At 43.5% G+C, this 20,386-nt stretch overlaps 1 protein-coding gene across 3 annotated transcripts in view; it reads right to left on the reverse strand.

Moving 5' to 3' along the window:
• Positions 1 to 19,097, reverse strand: part of zng1a (Zn regulated GTPase metalloprotein activator 1A) — a 75,379-nt gene extending 56,282 nt beyond the window's left edge. Inside the window, exons 1-5 of one of the 3 annotated variants that reach the window (XM_043718160.2) lie at positions 18,956 to 19,097; positions 9,958 to 10,111; positions 7,725 to 7,811; positions 6,786 to 6,882; positions 2,893 to 2,984 (exon numbers count right to left, since the gene is read on the reverse strand). In XM_043718160.2, the coding sequence (XP_043574095.1) occupies positions 2,893 to 2,984; positions 6,786 to 6,882; positions 7,725 to 7,811; positions 9,958 to 10,075 (394 nt within the window). In that variant the 5' untranslated portion in view covers positions 10,076 to 10,111; positions 18,956 to 19,097. The other 2 variants (XM_043718151.2, XM_043718175.2) reach the window with 2 other exon arrangements.
• Positions 19,098 to 20,386: the final 1,289 nt, after the last annotated feature.

A 20,386-nucleotide genomic window follows, 5' to 3' on the forward strand; every position in this document is an offset into this window, starting at 1 on the left:
TAGAAACAGTGACCCCAATTTGTCAATCGCATTACAGCGAATTCGCATTAATATAACCCACTTTATAGCGGAACGATCTGCGTTTGCTGTTCTGTATGCAGTGAGCGATGGTAACAGGTTTGGGAGATGCTGTTGAAGGTGATTGAGTACATCTTGTAAATGGTACATGGTACAGTCACAGTGTGTCAGGGGTGGAGGGAGTAAATGTAAAAGGTAGTGGCTGAGCTGCAAATTGAGCAGGTTGCTTGGCCCAGGGTGACTTTACATTTCTTGAGTGCAGTAGGGGTTGCCCTCATCCAGGTAAATGGGGTGTATTCCTTCACACTATCGACTTGTGCCTTGTAGATGGTAGACAGGGGAGTCAGGAGGTGATTTGCATTGCAGTTCAGACTCTGTTCAACGGTAACCTTCAGGATCTTGATAGTGGCAGAATTCATCAATGGTAATGTCATTAAATGTCAGGGGGCAATGGTTAAAGTCTATTTGTTGCAGATATTGATTGATATTAGCCAATGTTGCCACTTATCAGCCAAAGCTCTGATGTTATTCAGACCTTGCAGCTTCATGGATGATGTTGAACATTGTACTGTCAGCAAACATCTCCACTTCTGACCTCATGATAGGGCAGGGGCAGGGGGGGGGGAAGATGACCACCACAGAAACCTCTCCATTACAATGATGGGGCAGCTAGCCATGGGGAAAATTAGTTCCTGTCTGAACTCGACATGAGTGAAATTTGGAAGATAGCGAAAAATACGAATTCCAAATTATTATTCTGTAAAGGAAGAAAAGCTTTGCAGCAAAATGAAATTCAGGTGTCATTGTTTTTAAGAAGAAAACATGTGAAAATACATGACTTCTGCGCAGTTCAACTGACTCCTGATTGTTACTTGCCTGAGAGCATTAGGGAATGTTACTGGGATGATTTCCTTTGCCCATAATTAAACTGGTTGCAAAAACAGCGCAAATCAGGATATTTTCATAACTTTCACAACTACAGTTAAGTAAATATGACGTGAAGACTGACACAAGATTGGCGCTGTTAAAGTGATTAAAATAAAATTAATTCAGCTGGAATTTGGGATTTTTCTCAGTATTGTTCAGCACTGCAGTCACCTCACAACACATAACATCCAGCCATGTCTTCCAATACAGTAAAGTCAGTTATAATCACGCTCCTGAAAAGTCTAAGTTTTAAATAAAACAACTTTAAGTGAATCAGATATTTTGATTAAAACCAGCATAAAGGTAATAGTTAGGTTCTGTCAAAACTTTCTGATCAGAAAGGCATTAAGACATTGTATGGTGAAGTGTTTTGTATTGATTAGCAAATTTTAAAAGTGAAATGTAGTGACTTTTTATTTGTCTCCTACTCATCAACAATCCCTAATTCCAAACCTCCCAATTACCAGATATTCTGCTCCCTCTTTCCTGCTGTTACCATCCATAATCTCTGCCACCTCTCAACTCTCGCTCTCACTGCCAACCATCCGGGTTCATGGCATCGGCCACTCCATGGACATCTCTCTCAGTGCTGACCTCCTGACCTTTGCTGTTCCCTCATCCTCCTGAATCTTCCTCACTGAACCTCTCACTCAAATCTCTACTGACCCTCGGTGTGTGAGGGGGCAGTGGGGGTGAGCAGATAAAAGCAGGAGAACAGCAGCAAGGACAGGCAGGAGGCAAAGTGTGAACTATAGGGTGGTCAGTGAGAATAAAACACAACAGCAGTTTATTGTCACGTGTATTTTTACAAGAAAAATACAGTGAAAAGTTTTATAAGTCACCACACCACAGCGCCTAAATTAATGACAGAAGTCATAAATAAGAGGAAAGATAAAAGTCAAAGTTCATCAAAGTTCAATTAACGGCTCCTTGGCTTTGGGGTACGCTGGAAAACTGGAATGAGACCTCCACACTGGACCAGACCTCCAGACCGGGAGACCGTCCTACCAGGCACCAGCCCTTTACTGTTGTTCCAGGCCAATGGAAGCCGCCTCATCAGTGGATCTGGGCTGGGAGAAGACGCTTTCAGCCAAAGTCATTAAAAGAAGGTTTGGTACCATTATAAATGGAAACGTTAAAACAAGCATAGAAAGAAAATAGAAAGTAAAGCGGACAGCGTAGACAGTCTCCTGGTCTGAAGAGCCCACATGTTATATTGCTACTCTGCCGCCATCTTGGATAAAGTGAAGACAATGAGTTGAAGGGTCTGGGAGTGAGCAAGGTTGATTGGCTCTCACGGCCCCTCACCAGACCAATAGAAAACAAAACTCAAGACAATAAACAAGAATACATATAAACAATGTTAAAGTGAAACCAAGTAAAACAAGGTAATTAAAAATGAGGAGAAAGTGAGGAATTCAGATGCTGGAGAGCAAAGTCAAGAGTGTGGTGCTGAAAAAGCACAGCAGGTCAGGCAGCATCCGAGGAGCAGGAGACTGACGTCTTGAAGGGCAGAAGTGGCTGCGATGTCAGCAACTGCAGGGTGGAATGGGCTCCTCGGATGCTGCCTGACTTGCTGTGCTTTTCCAGTATCACACACTCGACAATTTAAAATGGGGACTTGGTGTGGAATATTTTACGTTCATCAATTCGGTGACAAATGCATTCCATGCGGCCTGCATTTATGACAACACTACCTGCTGAAGTTTTTTTCTGCTAGAAGTTCTTTTGAACGGATGTGAGCAAAACTCAGATAACATTTGACAATTAGGTAAATGAAATGTAGATGCTAAATCCACATAAAAAAATACTGCAGTCACATAACAAAGCATTTAATTTGTCCAACCCTGTGAATGTGGGAATAAATTAGTGGCCATGATTCCAAACAAAGATGTGTGAACTGAATCAGCTGAAAGCTTTTATATTCTTGTTTTATTGCACCATTACCTGGATCAGCCAATCCTGTAGTTTCCAGGAGTATATAGTCAAACTTGCCCTTTTTCTGCATGAGGTTTTCAATTGCTTTCAAACCATTGTCCCTGAGTAGAATAATAGATGTTGAAAAACATTCACTACTGATCACAATTCTTCAAACACTTGCACATATTAGAATTGTTTGTCAATAATATTTATAAATAAATCTAAACAAAAACACAAGTAATGTTAAATAACTGCAAGTGAATGCTGTTTTGCTTCCCAAACTCATTTGATATAAAACATTCGTCCCAACTTCTAAATGCTACCCCCCGATGTAAACTGGATGAGTGGGCTGTTAAAATGGCTGTCAGTCCCTTGACAGACTTGGCTTGCTTGAAACATGTCGCCATTTTAACTTGCTCTTTCCAGCAGGCAAGCAGAACGTATTCAGGAAGGAAATGGGGTCCTGTTTTAAATACGCAGATCAAGTCAAATACTTCTGGGAGGGAGGTAATCCAATGTGACAAAGAGATCTTATCAGCCTCTATGTTCATAACGTGCCCATGTTCCTTAATTCATTGTACAATCTCCCGCATCACTCCAAGCTCCCAGTTAATATCTTAGAAGCATACAACACAAATGCAGACTGTGCAGGCCACTATGTCTCTGTTCATTTCTTAGTAGAGCTGTTCACTTACTTCCACTTTCACACGCTTTTCATAAAACCCTGTATATTTCTCTCTCTGTTCTGTAACTCATTAATTCCCTTTTGAAAGTCATTATCAAATCTACATCCACTATCCCTTCAGGTGGGCCACAACACTGCAATGGACAAAAAGACCATCCATATCATCTACGGTTCCTTTGCTAAACACCTTGAATTTGACTCCTTTGGTTACTAAATCAACAACAGTATCACTTTGCTTAATCAAAACCCTCTGAACTAATGATCTGAGGCTCATTAATTGTGTCTGCATGATGTGGGAGCTGGTGGACCCCATTGTGGTTCATAGTGACCACATCTGTCAATCCTTGAGGAACTCCCGGCTCAGAGTTGATGAACTGGAATCTGAGCGTCAAACACAGTGACACATCAGGGAGGGGCAGAGTTACCTGGATGCTGTGTTTCAGGAGACAGTCACACCCCTTAGATTAATTACCTCAAATTCAGCCAGTGGTCAGGGGACAGGAGGGTGTGACTACAAGCGAGGCAGGTAGAGAGATCCCGGAAGAACAGCTGAAGGAGTCTCAGCCCTTGAGCCTGTCCAACAGGTTTGAGATTATTGATCCCTGTGGATGAGAGTGGGGGATGTAGGGAGGATGAGCACACTGATCATACCACCATGGTACAGGGAGCCATTCAAGAGGGGGCTGAAAAAAGAAATGTAGTTGTAATCAGGGATAGTACAGTCTCACCTGGGCTGCAGGGGAATCTGGAGTGGGAGGGGTCAGATCCAATTGTCATGGTCCACATAGGTACCAATGACATAGGCAGAAAGATGGAAGAGGTTGTACTGAAGGAATATGAGCAATTAGGGGTTAAACTAAAAGGCTGAAGCACGAAGGTACTAATCACTGGATTGCTATCTGAGCCACAAGCTAATTGGCACAGGATCAACAAGATTAAAGAGGTAAACGTGTGGCTCAAAGATTGGTGTGGGAGAAACGGGTTTGAGTTCATGGGACATTGGCCCCAGTACTGGGGAAGGAAGGAGCTGTTCCAATGGGATGGGCTCCACCTGAATCACACTGGGACCAGCGTCCTGACGAATCCCATAACTAGGCCTGTGAACTTGATTTTAAACGAAAAAGTCGTAAGTTCAGTTGCATTGAAATTATAGAAAAGGTGAGAAGCATTGCAGGTTATTCAACTTTCCAGAGAAGTTATACGACAGAGAGTTTGGAAAGGGTCTGGAATATAACTTCAAGCACAGCAGGACAACTATGACAAGGGGGGCAGTTAATGCAGGACTGAGGGTGTTGTACTTAGATACACACAGTTTGTGAAACAAGGTAGATGAGCTTGCAGTACAGATTGAAATTGGCCAGTACAATGTTGTGGGTATCGCAGAGACATGGCTACAAGGGCATCAAGGCTGGGCACTAAATATCCAAGGATACACATCATATCGAAAGGGCTGCCTTGTTAGAAAGAAGTGAAATTAAATCGATATCAATAAGTGATATAGAGTCAGAAGGTGTAGAATCTGTGTGGGGGAGTTGAGGGACGGCAAAGGAGAAAAGACCAGTTGGGGAGGGATGAAACTTTATAGAATCCAGAGAGGACTGGAAAGAGTGGATGTGGTGAAGGTGTTTCCACAAGTAGAGACATGGATTCAAAGGCACAGCCTCAGAGTGAAGGAACAACCCTTTAAAACAGAGATGAGGAGAATTTCTTCAGCCAGAGGATAGTGACTCTGTGGAACTCATTGACACATAGGGCTGTGGAGGCCAAGTCATTGAGCGTATTGAAGACAGAAATAGGTTCTTGACTGGTAAGGAAATCAAAGGTTACAGGAGAAGGGAGAAGAATGAGGTTGAGAAATATATCAGCCATGATCAAATGGCTAATGGGCTGAATTGCCTAATTCTTTTCCTATATCTTATGGTTTATGATTTGAAAGGTGTTGTCAAAACAGGCCTGGCAAATTACTGACTGCATTTGGTAGGTGGGACCCACTGTTGTTACAACATGATAAAGGTACAGCAGTGAGGGTTTCCAAATGGAAATCAAGCAGTTTGCTTTTTCTTGAATGATGTTGGGTTTCTTTAGTCCTGTTGGAGCAGCACTGATCCAGCAAGCATTCTGTTCCACATCTGATGCTGGAAAAACTTTTGGGAGTCACAAATTACTCAGATAATAAAAAAACTAAGTGGTGCTGATGCTGAAACAATCAAAAAAGCACAGGAATTGCTGGAGAAACTCAGCAGGTCCAGCAGTATCTTTGTAGAGAAACAGAGTTTAACATTTTGAGTCCAGTGACCTTTCATTATATCATCGAAAAACATAGAACATCCAGTCCTCGCCGTGCTCTTGTAACCAGAGCATTAATGTGGCTCACATGGACCTCTTGTGCCTTATTAATGCTAATTAATTAATTAATCTTATTGATTAAAAATATCAAAATGTGATTCATCCAGTTTGCCAATGATAATGCCCTGAACGATGATGCTAAAGGATTCCATGATGGAAGTGTCTTTGAATATCAAGGGTAGATCGTTCAACTTTGTCTTGTTGGAGATGGTCCTTTCTAAGAGTTCTGAAGCATCACATGCAACTTAAGTGTTTTAATTCATTTTTGTCTCTCCACAGATACCACTAGATCTGCTCAATATTTCCAGCACTTCTGTTTTTATCCTTTTTTTTTTTAGGTGAGGTGATGGCTTAATGGCATTATCGCTGGGCTATTCATCCAGAGTCCCAGATAATGTTCTGGGCACCCAGGCTCAAATCCTGCCACAGCAGACAGTGGAATTTGAATCCATTGTCAATTGTTAGAAAAATCCATCTGGGTCACTAATGTCCTTGGGGAAGGAAACTGCCATCTTTACCTGGTCTGTCCTACATGTGACTCCAGACCCACAGCAATGTGGTTAACTCTTAACTGCTCTCTGGGCAATTAGAGATGGGTAATAAATGCTGGCCTGGCCAGTGCTGCCCCACATCCCATAAGTGAATTATACATAAACTCTCTTCCTGACAGTACTGTGACAGCATTGACAGCCCATGAAATGCAGTGGTTCAAGAGGCAGCTCACCCCCACCTATTCAAGGGAAATGGAAATGGGTAATGTCCTGGCCCTACCAGTAATACTCACTCCCAGTGAAGCTTTCTTTTAAATATAGAATTGAAGAGGTCGGCTTTTTTCTGTAAAGATTAATAGGTGTATCCTAAAGGTTTAACCAAGTTAAAAATTACTTACTTCACTGAACAACAAAGACATCCATTCCGTAACTCCAACCATTCCTCATAAAGTTCTCCTGCATGGCTTACAGCCAGTGATTTCTCTAGTGCACTCCCTACAACAGATCATTTGGAATGATCTTATTAGTAAACAAACTGCACTATGATTAAGGCAATGCAAGTTCTTAAAACAATGAATGATAAAACATAACTTTTACTATTCACCACTTTTCTGCCCAGGATCTGAAGGACTTTGGAACCCAGGGATTTTCAAAGACCACTATTTATCTCCACATCTCAAAACATTTTCCTTTCACTCCAATCATCTACTTCCTGGTTAAGATCATGTCAACTCTTTTTTCTAATCAACCTGCTCAAAGATGTTGTTACACACAGGTGGGAGTGGAACCCAAGCCTCTTGGTTCAGGGGTAGGGACACCACCACTGCTCCTCAAGAGTCCTCTTAAGATTGTGTTAAAATGAACATTGTTCATCATATCCACCTGAACTACCAATATACTTTGCAAAAACAGGCGTAATGTAGCAAAACAAATTATACCAACTGGCAAAAAAAAAATCCTTTCTGCCTGTTCTTCATTTTTTGGGGACTCCAGAACTAGGGGCAGAGTCTGAGAATCAGGGTCAGGCCATTCCAGAGGAAATGTTAGGAAGCAGTTTGACACACAAAGAGTGGGAGAGGTTTGGAACTCTCTTCCATAAACAGCAGTGGATGCTGGATCAGCTGTTAATCTTAGATCTGTCTGAAGTAAATTTTTGTTAAGCACAGAAATTAAAGGGATATGGGCCAAAGCCAGGTCTATGGAGTTAGGCCACAGATCAGCCATGATCTCATTGATTGGTGGAACAGCTCAAAGGCTGAATGGCCTCCTCCTGTTCCTGTGATCCTAAGTCTGTCTATCCAATGCCATCTTGTTCACGTATTCAGAACATCACTTACCTTCACCAAACTCATTAAGAATGACTGCAATTCTCTTATTGTGTTGTTCCGTTAGAATGTAATTCAGAAGAGTTGTTTTCCCAGCACCTGTCAAAACATAAATTCTACATTCAGGTATTTTCAAAGGAACAAAACAATGTTTCAGAAGGGAAATACTCATGTTCTACAGCATCCCTTTTTTGATCATATCTCCCACAGCTAGCAACATATGTATTAATTATTCTACATTACATTGAGACTGAATTCAGAAGACTTGAAGAAGACTTTTACGCACCGATAATCTCCATGTTTATCATTTATACTCAATTGAAAAAATCGACACTTCCATTATTAGCTGTTCTTGAATTCTTACCAACAGAGAATGGATGTTCTGGAATCACAGAATCCCTACAGTGTCAAAGCAGGCCATTCAGCCCATCGAGTCCACACCAACCCTCCGAACAGCATCCCTCCCAATAGTATGAGTGGAGTGTCGACAGACACTATCTCTCTGCCTTAATTAATCAGTTGTCAGGCCATCCCTGCACTTGTTATTCAGCCTGTCGACACTCCACTCACATCATCTGTTGACACTCTTAGAATTATCTTGCCATTATCTCTCTGCCTACATATTCTGTCCCTGTGAGCTTCCCGCCACTTCACCTGATGACGGAGCAGTGCTCTAAAAGCTTGTGATTTTAAATGAACCTGTTGGACTATAACCTGGTGTCGTGTGACTTCTGGCTCTGTCCACCCCAGTCCAACACCAACACCTCCACATCAACATTCTGTAAGTTATAAATGCTGCAGGAGGAAATAGTATAAAAGAATAAAATCATAGATGACAAACAGAAAGACAGGCAGTTCAGCACAACTGGCTGAAATTCTCTTCTGTAGAAAATCTTAGTAATAGCTGAGTATAATCTGCTCACTTAAACCTCCAAGTCTTTTGTACTGGGTTTCAAACTGGTTAATAGCTCATAAACAAGACTATAGACTTTATCTTTACTGTAAAAATACATTGCCAACAATGGCAATAGCATTGGCTAAAGCTGCTTCTTTTTCTCCTTTCAATCATACAGAGTACTCTCTAATCTTATCAGAAAAAGAATACACATCCATCTAGTATATCAACATCCTACCCTGTTCCCTGACCGACATCACTGTCTCAGGCTTGCTGCAATGTTCCAGCGAAACTCAGCACATGCTGAAGGAACAGCTTCTCATTTTCCACTTGGGGACCGTGCAGCTACCTGGACTCAATATTGAATTCAACTATTGTAGAGCTGGAGCACCTTCTCTCACATCCATACCCAACCCCCACAATACCAGACCTTGTCATTACATCCTTTTCAACTGATGAAGGACTTTTTGCCCAAAACGTCGATTCTCCTGCTCCTCGGATGCTGCCTGACCTGCTGTGCTTTTCCAGCACCACACTAATCTAGACCCTTGTCATCACAAGGACCGCTACCACACACGGCCCATTGTCAGTTATTGATAAGGCCCCATGAGCAGCTATTCATTCTCCCAGACCGATCTTGACTCATTCCGTTGTCTGTCCAACTGTTTTCCTCTCTCTTTGGATTCCATATCTACCTGTTGTTTATTCTTCCCCCTCCCCAGCTTCTGCATCATAACCAACCCTTTCCTCGCTAACATCAGTTCTGAAGAAGGGTCACTGGACCCAAAATATTAATTCTGATTTCTCTCCACATGGGCTTTTCCAGCAATTACTGTTTTAGTTTCTAGTATCCATTACCTGATTATTATTACCTTATGAGTGTCATGTTTACTTTGCTTTTAGTAAAGAGGACTCACTCTCTCTCTTTCACTTACATCCATATTACACCTCTTTTTCTTTCTCATCACCATTAACAACCCCTATGTCTTTTTACACTGGACCTCGACATCATTTGTTCCCTTGCCTCACTTCCCCTTAGCCAAAAGTATTTTAAAAACTTTTCCAACATCCTTTTCAATTGTGAAGAGTCATACCACAGTTGAAGAATTAACTCTGTTTCTCTCTCAGATGCTGCCAGACCCGCTGAGTTTCTCCAGCAATTTCTGTGTTTATTTCAAATCTCTAGCAACCGCTGTATTTTGCTTTTACTTGACTGTTGTATTCCTCATGTTATCCGAAATTTCAAATTTTGTTTCAATTTCCTTAGACTCTCACGTGCTTTCTGATGGAGCTATAATCACAGAGGAATACAGCTTATACAACCCCCTGAATTACCTCAACAATACTTGCCTAAATATCCAGTTATGATTGTCACTGGGATCCGCGCACTCCCCAAATTGGAATCTGTTTCAATTGGGATCAGTTTGGGGCATTCTTCTTCATCTTCTTCCAGAGGTACATCAGCCATGCTTTCCACAGTGAATCAATAAGCACTCAATAAAACCTGAGGTAATTCAACACAAACGTGAATTATAACAAGATAAAACAAATCAGATTTTAGTCATGACAAAGTAAGACAATTGAAATGTATTGAAGTTTGCCTTTGTGTTTGTAAAACTTCAAGAAGATACAACTTGTTATCTTGCTTTTTCCACTCTCTTTTCATAACACTAATTGTTCTGCATCACAGGCACTAAACACCCCGCAGCAAATAGTACAAATAGTCATTTTTCATGAGTTAAGCCAGACAATAAGTGGTTGGAAAATATTCAACCATGCTGACCTCACAGCTTGTTTTTTGTGCGACCTTTGGTGGAACAAAATATTCCAAGGTTATTTGCTATTATGTTTTTCATTGCAGCATCACTTAATGACTCTGGTCTTCCATCTGACCACAAACCTGCCCTATTGTTACATCTCCCTCCTCCTTAGCCCTGCTTCTATACTTGTTTAAAACCTGCAGCATCTTTTTCCAGTTCCAATGAAAAGGTATCCACCTTAAACAATAACTCTGTTTTTCCCTCTACAGATGCTGCTAGATCTACTGAATATGCCCAGCATTTTCTGTTTGTATTCTTCATCCTGCTGATGTTGCTGTATTTTGACGTTTGCAAATCTTCAGGCCAGCAAATTCAAAAACACAAATAAAATACTGGAGGGTTCTGGAAGAGTGAACCGGAAATTTCAGAAAGAGCAAAGCAACTCTGACGGAGAACCTTGAAAGCCCAACAGTAAGTCAGACCAAACAGAGCAACAAAGTGGAGAAAGGAGGAGGTGGGTCACAGGGAGAATACCGACAAGTTTGAATCCTGGATGACTAGGGACAGCCAGGGGTGGAAAGGAGAGTATTGAGGGAAGTCAAACTCCAGGGCACTATTTCAGGTTCCAAACGATAGCTGTAAAGAGCTTACCTCTTGATTGTAGACTGAAATGGGAAAGAGGCTGTTTTAAAACCAAGGACTGTGGAAGGGATTGCTGGACTTTTTAAAAGTAAGTATTTACTGTGAGTGCAGTTTACACAGTAAACAAGCCATTTATTTACAACTTGTCATCCCTCTAAAGACCAATGACAAAACTTTTCTTTCGGGGAATAACCTGTTCATTGCCATCCATTACAAGGGCACCGGCCCCCTAACCTAGCTACCTTCACTAGAGCTCATTACACCTCACATCTGCAAGGACTCCATCCCATTCTCCCAGCTCCTTCGCCTACATTATATCTGTTTGGATGTGCCACCTTCCAGACATGGCTTCCACCTACAATAACCATGGGTTCCCACCCACTGTGACTGACAGGGACCCTCAACTGCATCCGACCTACCATCTGTGCTTCCAGCTCTACGCCTTCCCATCTCTGACAACAGCGTGATCAGGTCCCCCTTGTTCTCATTTTCATCCCACCAGCCTCCGCATTCAAATCATCATTCTGACCATTTCAAACAACTCCAGCAGAACGCCACCACCGAACACATCTTCCTGTCACACCCCGCCCTCTTGCATTTTGCAGGAATTATTCTCTATGGGACATCTTAGTCCATTCCACAACCACCCACGGCACCTTCCCATGTAACTACACAAGGTCAACACCTGCCCCTTACCCTCCTCCCTGCTCACTATCCAAGGGCCTAAACTGTCTTTCCAGGTGGGAGGAAACCAGAGCGCCCGGAGGAAACCCACGCAGACACGTTAGAGGAGTTTGAAACATAAATAAGAGTTTTAACTAACGCAGCAATACGTTGACAGTCCATAACAGTTGACCTGTGGTTAGATTGCCTTTATTTTAAATAAGTACTCATTTGTGTTCAGTACTGTATAAAAGCCAAGCCCATACTATCTGTCCACCTGAGTCTTAACAGACAGGTAAATTAGTGAATTTTGTATGCTTTTATAAAATCTTTAGCTTTTACGATGACTATGGGAACAGTGAAGCTGGAATTCCATCACACTATCCCAGTGAGGTGTGACACAGCAAAGCAATGCATCGGTGTTTAACTTGTGCAAAATTTAGAACTGATCCTGATAGGATTAATAAATTGCAGAATTAAAACAAAAATTTAATTATTGCCATGAGATAACTAAGCAGAATATATTTTTAATGAAGCGAATGATTAAAATAATGACAAATATTAACTAATTTCTATCATATTTTTAATCAGATTTGATAGCATTATTTTATAAAGGGGTCCTGGGGAGTGTTGCTGAACAAAGAGCCCTTGGTGTGCAGGTTCATCGCTCCTTAATAGTGGAGTTGCAGGTAAGTAGGACAGTGAAGTAGGCATTTAGTATGCTTTCCTTTATTAGTCAGAGCATTGAGTAAAGGAGTTGGGATATTACATTGCATTAAATACGTACGCAACTATGTGATGCAGGAGAACATAATATGTAAATGGCCCAACAGTTACCAATCCACTTAATCAACAGAATTCTTAAAATCTCTCCAATCCGGGTGTTGGAGGCACAATATATTCATATAATATTTTAACACTATATTCTCCAGAGCAGGATCCATCACTGAAACCCTGACTGCATTTACGGGCATTAAAGAAAATAACGATGGCATTTGTGAAGCAGAATTCAGCCTTCTCACCTTGTCTCAAAACAACCTTCGTGATCTGTACAAAACACAGCTGAACTGTCAGCGTTATGTTCAGTATTCAACCGATCTGCTAAGAAAGTTGAGAACTCTAAACACCTTAAAATCAAGCAGCAAAACTATCATAGCAATGCAGTATCACAGAACTTTTTTTGCAAAAAAGTCTGGTTTTGCTTACCAGACAAAACAAACAAAATCACTAATATAAGGCCAGTCTACTTAAAGAACAGATTCCACAAGCCACATCCTGCAATCTTAATCCATATTGCGTTTATGTTGAATGTAAAATTTATTCACTAAAAGGGCAGGAAGGGAAAGAGATGAAGAACACCCCTAGCAGACTATGAAATGAAGATTTAATTGAATGGCAGTTTCCCACCTGAACTGAGGAAACTAGATGGCTATGCCAACTAATAGGTTTGATTGACTGGTATATTGTTACATGTACTGAGATATCATGAAAAGGTGCAGTCGCCTAACATTGTCCTTTTGGCCACTCGGGTGTTTCCTTTCTTCCTGGTGGTGGAATATAAATAAAGATTTACACACTCGTTCTTCACTATGTCCTACACCTGCACACAAACAACATGGGTGCTGGGGAATACATAAGCACTACCGCTGTTAGGCAGTAGTGTGGGGCTTATTTAAAATAAACAAAAGTGTTGTCTTACGTACTATACAGGCAGATCATACCAAACAAAGTGCATCAGGGTAACAGAACAGAGTGCAGAGTACAGTGTCCCAGCCACAGAGAGAGAGAGATCAGAATTAACATCTGAGAGGTCCATTTATGAGTCTGATAACAGAGGGAAAGAAGCTGCTCTTGAATCTGTTCATTCATGTTTTCACACTTTTGTATCTTTTGCTCGACGCAAGAGGGTGGAAGACAGTATAACTGGGGTGGGAGGGGTCTCTGATTATGATGAGAGTATAACCGGGGTGGGAGGGGTCTCTGATTATGGAGAGAGTATAACCGGGGTGGGAGGGGTCTCTGATTATGAGGATAGTATAACCGGGGTGGGAGGGGTCTCTGATTATGAAGACAGTATAACCGGGGTGGGAAGGGTCTCTGATGATGAAGAGAGTATAACCGGGGGGGGGAGGGGTCTCTGATTATGAAGACAGTATAACCGGGGTGGGAGGGGTCTCTGATTATGAAGACAGTATAACCGGGGTGGGAGGGGTCTCTGATTATGAAGAGAGTATAACCGGGGGGGGGAGGGGTCTCTGATTATGAAGACAGTATAACCGGGGTGGGAGGGGTCTCTGATTATGAAGAGAGTATAACCGGGGTGGGAGGGGTCTCTGATTATGAGGATAGTATAACCGGGGTGGGAGGGGTCTCTGATTAGGAAGACAGTATAACCGGGGTGGGAGGGGTCTCTGATGATGAAGAGAGTATAACCGGGGGGGGAGGGGTCTCTGATTATGAAGACAGTATAACCGGGGTGGGAGGGGTCTCTGATTATGAAGACAGTATAACCGGGGTGGGAGGGGTCTCTGATTATGAAGAGCGTATAACCGGGGTGGGAGGGGTCTCTTTCCCGAGATAACAGGAAGTACAGATGGAGTCAATGGAAGGAAGGGCTGGTTTGTGTGATGGACCAGGCTGTGGTCATGACTCTCTGTAATTACTTGCAGTCTTTGGAACAGCAGTTGCCATACAAGTTGAGATGCATAGGGATAGGATGCTTTCTATGGTGTATCTATTAAAATTGGTATGAGTTCTTGTGGGCATGCTGAACTCCCTTTGTGCCATATTAATCATATTTCAACTGATTTGCACCATATGTTACTTGGAATAGACTGCCTGATTAGATTGTGCAGAAACTGAAGGTAATGACAATGCAAGACCGAAATATGGTTTTATACCATAATAATGCACTTTGGAGGAGCAACAGACTGTCAATTATCAATGAAAGGTTTGACACATGCACTAGCATAGCAATACACATTCAGCATCGTGGTGTTACAAGGTGGTTATTACATATCATGAGAGAAAAGTGTCATAGAGCCATAGAGACGTACAGCACAGAAACATACCCTTCGGTCCAACTTGTCCATGCTGACCAGATATCCCAACCCAATCTAATCCCACCTGCCAGCACCCAGCTCATATCCCTCCAAACCCTTCCTATTCATATACCCAACCAGATGCCTTTTAAATGTTGCAATTGTACCAGCCTCCACCACATCCTCTGGCAGTTCATTCCATACACGTACCACCCTCTGTGTGAAACAGTTGCCCCTTAGGTCTCTTTTATATCTTGCCCCTCTCACCCTAAACCTCTGCCTTCCAATTCTGGACCACCCACTCCAGGGAAAAGACCTTGTATGTTTATCCTATCCATGCCCCTCATGATTTTATGAACCTCTCTAAGGTAACCCCTCAGCCTCCGACACTCCAGGGAAAACAGTCCCAACCTATTAAACCTCTCCCAACAGCTCAAATCCTCCAACCCTGGCAACATCTTTGTAAATCTTTTCTGAACCCTTTCAAGTTTCACAACAGCCTTCCAATAAAAAAAGTCATGTTGACTGAAGCTCCTGAATTAATTTGGAATAGAATTCTCGCTGAACCTAATTTCCAATGATTCATGCTGCCCAATGAGATGCAGACACACACGTACACATATGAAGGTGTTGTGATTAATTTATTTCTAAACTGCCATTCAGGACATGCTAAGAATAATAGTCACCAAGAATTCAGACTGTGCAGCATCGACTCACTTTGCTAACTATTAGAGTTCATCTTGAAGCAGGAATCAAATGTATCAGTGTTCCCAATATTACATACAGTATTTCCAGCAATCTATCCATTAAACCAGAAGAAATAGGGATAGGAGGAGGCCATTCAGCCCCTTGAACTTGCTCCGCCTTTCAATAGAAACATGGCTGATCCGATATACCACACGTTCACATTTCAGCATTTTCCGTGTACCCCTTGAGTCCCCTCCTGATCAAGAATCTATCTCAGCCTTGATTATATACACAAATAGCCCCTCCACAGCTCTCTCTAGCAAGGAGTTCCAAAGACTCACAACCCTCTGAAACTAAATTCCTCTACATCGCAGTCTTAGGGCAGCTCAGTGGTTAGCAGTGCTGCCTCACAGTGACAGGGACCCGGTTCGATTTCTGTCTTGGGCGACTGTCTGTGTGGAGTTTGCCCATTCTCTCCGTGTCTGCGTGGATTTCCTCCCGCATTTCAAAAGATGTGCAGGTTAGGTGAATTGGCCATGCTAAACTGTCCATAGTGTTAGGGCCTTACTCAGGGGTAAACATAAGGAAATGAGTCTGGATGGGTTACTCCTAGGAAGGTCAGTGTGGATTTGTTGGGCCGAAGGGCCTGCTTCCAAACTGTAGGGAATCTTGAATTGGCACCCCTTTCTTCTGAGACTGTACCCTCTGGTCCTAGATTATCCCATGAGGAGAAACATCCTCTCAGCATTGACCCTGTGAACCCCCTTAACAATCTGATATGTCTCAAGGGGATCCCTTCTCATTCTTTGAAATTCCAGTGAGTAGAATCCCAATCGGTTTAGCCTTTACTCAGAAGACAATCCCTGCATACCAGAGATTGTCCTAGTGAACCCTCTCTGAGCTGCCTCCAATGAAATGATATCTGTCCTTAAATAACAGACCAACACTGTTCCAGATCCCAATGCAAAATGATGGTAGAGTAACAGGGTTGTGTGTAGGCTCTTTCCCGGGACCTCTCCACTCCCATCGGCTTTCCTGCTTTGTTTCACTTTTGCTTCTGCTCTTTTCTTTCACTTTATTTCCTTTTGGCCTTTTCTGTTCTTTTCTGTGTTGAATTAGTTGACATCAGCGGGTGTGGCAGTGAGACTGGGCCGCATGCAGAGTGAAGGATGTAGCTTCACCCGGCGATCAGAGGCCGGTGACAGAGAGGCCATTCTCCCGGCGATCAGGGACCGGTGACAGAGAGGCCATTCACCCGGCGATCAGAGGCCGGTGACAGAGAGGCCATTCTCCCGGCGATCAGAGGCCGGTGACAGAGAGGCCATTCACCCGGCGATCAGAGGCCGGTGACAGAGAGACCATTCTCCCGGCATTCAGAGGCCGGTGACAGAGAGACCATTCACACGGCGATCAGAGGCCGGTGACAGAGAGGCCATTCTCCCAGCGATCAGAGGCGAGTGACAGAGAGGCCATTCTCCCGGCGATCAGAGGCCGGTGACAGAGAGGCCATTCTCCCAGCGATCAGAGGCGAGTGACAGAGAGGCCATTCTCCCGGCGATCAGAGGCCGGTGACAGAGAGGCCATTCACCCAGCGATCAGGGACCGGTGACAGAGAGACCATTCTCCCGGCGATCAGAGGCCGGTGACAGAGAGGCCATTCTCCCGGCGATCAGAGGCCGGTGACAGAGAGACCATTCACCCAGCGATCAGAGGCCAGTGACAGAGAGACCATTCACCCAGCGATCAGAGGCCGGTGACAGAGAGACCATTCACCCGGCGATCAGAGGCCGGTGACAGAGAGACCATTCTCCCGGCGATCAGGGACTGGTGACAGAGAGACCATTCTCCCGGCGATCAGAGGCCGGTGACAGAGAGGCCATTCTCCCGGCGATCAGAGGCCGGTGACAGAGAGACCATTCTCCCGGCGATCAGAGGCCGGTGACAGAGAGGCCATTCTCCCGGCCATCAGGAGCCGGTGACAGAGAGGCCATTCACCCAGCGATCAGAGGCCGGTGACAGAGAGGCCATTCTCCCGGCGATCAGAGGCCGGTGACAGAGAGGCCATTCTCCCGGCGATCAGGAGTCGGTGACAGCAGTAGCAAAGGTCCTCCAGCGATCGGGGGCGAGGGGTGAAGGAGTTGGCAGCGGACTCTTCAAAATGGCGGCTGACACCTGCAAGGCGATATCTGCAGCTTCAGCAGGCCTCGTGGCCCAGCGGTGGTCTGGCCTGGCTTGGCCTGGCCGTGGAGACAGGGACTCCTGGCTGTGGGGTGAGTGTGGGTTCAGCAGCGCCAGCAAAGTGGGCCCAGCGGTGTCGAGTTGGTGCCGAGAGTGGGGCGACTCCTACACTGGGGGGTGGGGGGGATCTGACCCAGACAGCAGCAAGGGGGTGGAGGTCTTCCTTGATCCTCGGTACTGGCATGGACTGGGTCAGAAAGACTCAGTCTGGGCTTTTTAGCTTCACTAGTTTTCTAATACATTCCTGTAACCTATAATGCAGGACTATTCATTTCTTTACTTCAATAATTTTTTTGTTTCCTAAGAATTTGATCTTTAATATCTGTATCTAGGTACCTTTGCACCAAAGATGGTGCAGTTATCTAAACCTTTCACTGTATTTAAGTACATGTGACAATAAAACTAATTCTATTTAATTTAGATGTGGTCTCGTGTACAGTTGCAGTAAGCCATCCCTACACTTATACTCCAACCCCTTTCAAATAAGGGCCAACATTCCATTAGCCTTCTGATTAACCTGTCAAGATGATGCTAAAATGGTCAACTCCTTGCAAGCTCCTGTGTGCAGATCTAAGTTTCCTAGTTCCTACAATCATTCTACATTCTTTAAACTTAAAGCATACTTTTAAAAATTATTAATATGTTTTATCTAAACTCAGGTTTGAAACTCCTCTGCTGCTGTTTTTATTTTGCTGCTGTTTAGCAATTATTTACTTGATCTGCCTGTATTGCTCACAAAAGCTTTTCACTGTGTCCCGGTACACGTGACAATAAAGTTAATTCAATTACCTGTTTACTCTGTGTGCTAGCTTTCTCTGTTTTTATGTACAATTCCCACCCCCAAAGTCCCTTTGTGTTGCAGCTTTCTGGATTAAAATAATATTCCAATCGCCCCCTGCAGTGTCCTGTATATAACATGAGCATTAAAACATGGGGAGTAACATATTTTTCCTCACCAACCTGTTCAGATGTGTTATTTACAGCTTTGGAGCAGGTGGGATTTGAATCCAGGTCTTCCATTCAGGGCTAGAGACACTACCACATGAGGCCAAATCCTCAAATATTCCCTTAAACCCTCTCCGTATTTCCGGAGGAGATTTGAGGATCTGACGCTGTGCTCTACCGGCGAGTTTGTTTAAATCTATAATATTGCAATCTTAAACTAATCTTTGCATTCTGCAAATTGCAGGTTTTTAAATGTTTTGTTCACAAGCATCTTGGTATTTTAGCGGCAGGAGATAGTACTAGAGTAACATTGCAGGCTGCGTGGAGTAAATTACACAACTCAGTTTAAACTGAGAAGGATTAAACCCTCACCATCACATAAATACGGTAATGCCAGCATTCAGCAAGCTCCCGACCAGCCTGGAAAAATCACCAGAGCAGTTTCCGCCGAACTCAGTGTCGCGATAAAAGACTAGCACCGCCTCGCTGATGCTTTTCCTTTCTCTGCCGTGTTTTTGTTTAATGACCGGCCCAGTACAGTGACTGCAGTAAAACACCTACTTCAGCAAAAGGGCCGAGCAAGTCACCCTTTAGCGGAGCGGGTTCCCACGGGGCTGCAGCTGTTACTGTATCATTCCGGGAATTGTTACACTGGCAGCGCCCGCTACACACACACACACAGACACACACACACAGTGATACTCACAGATACACACACACACACAGACACACTCACACACAGTGATACTCACAGATACACACAGACACACTCACACAGAGTGATACTCACAGATACACACACACACACACACTGATACTCACAGATACACACACACTGATACTCACAGATACACACACACAGTGATACACACACACAGAGTGATACTCACAGATACACACACACAGACACACACACACAGTGATACTCACAGATACACACACACACAGTGATACACACACAGAGTGATACTCACAGATACACACACACACAGACACACACACACAGTGATACTCACAGATACACACACACACACACTGATACACACACACAGAGTGATACTCACAGATACACATACACACACACAGTGATACTCACAGATACACACACACTCACAGTGATACTCACAGATACACATACACACACACAGTGATACTCACAGATACACACACACTCACACACAGTGATACTCACAGATACACATACACACACACAGTGATACTCACAGATACACACACACTCACAGTGATACTCACAGATACACATACACACACACAGTGATACTCACAGATACACACACACTCACACACAGTGATACTCACAGATACACATACACACACACAGTGATACTCACAGATACACACACACTCACAGTGATACTCACAGATACACATACACACACACAGTGATACTCACAGATACACACACACTCACACACAGTGATACTCACAGATACACACACTCACACACAGTGATACTCAGATACACACACACTCACACACAGTGATACTCACAGATACACATACACACAGAGTGATACTCACAGATACACACACACAGAGTGATACTCACAGATACACACACACACACTCACACACAGTGATACTCACAGATACACACACACAGAGTGGTACTCACAGATACACATACACACACAGAGTGATACTCACAGATACACACACACTGATACACACACACACAGAGTGATACAGATACACACACACAGATACTCACAGATACACACACACACAGAGTGATACTCACAGATACACACACACTGATACACACACACACAGAGTGATACT

Source organism: Chiloscyllium plagiosum, unplaced genomic scaffold (genome assembly GCF_037043375.1).
Source record: "Chiloscyllium plagiosum isolate Xiang-an unplaced genomic scaffold, Cpla_swu_hap1 HiC_scaffold_2, whole genome shotgun sequence".
Classification (NCBI taxonomy): domain Eukaryota; kingdom Metazoa; phylum Chordata; class Chondrichthyes; order Orectolobiformes; family Hemiscylliidae; genus Chiloscyllium; species Chiloscyllium plagiosum.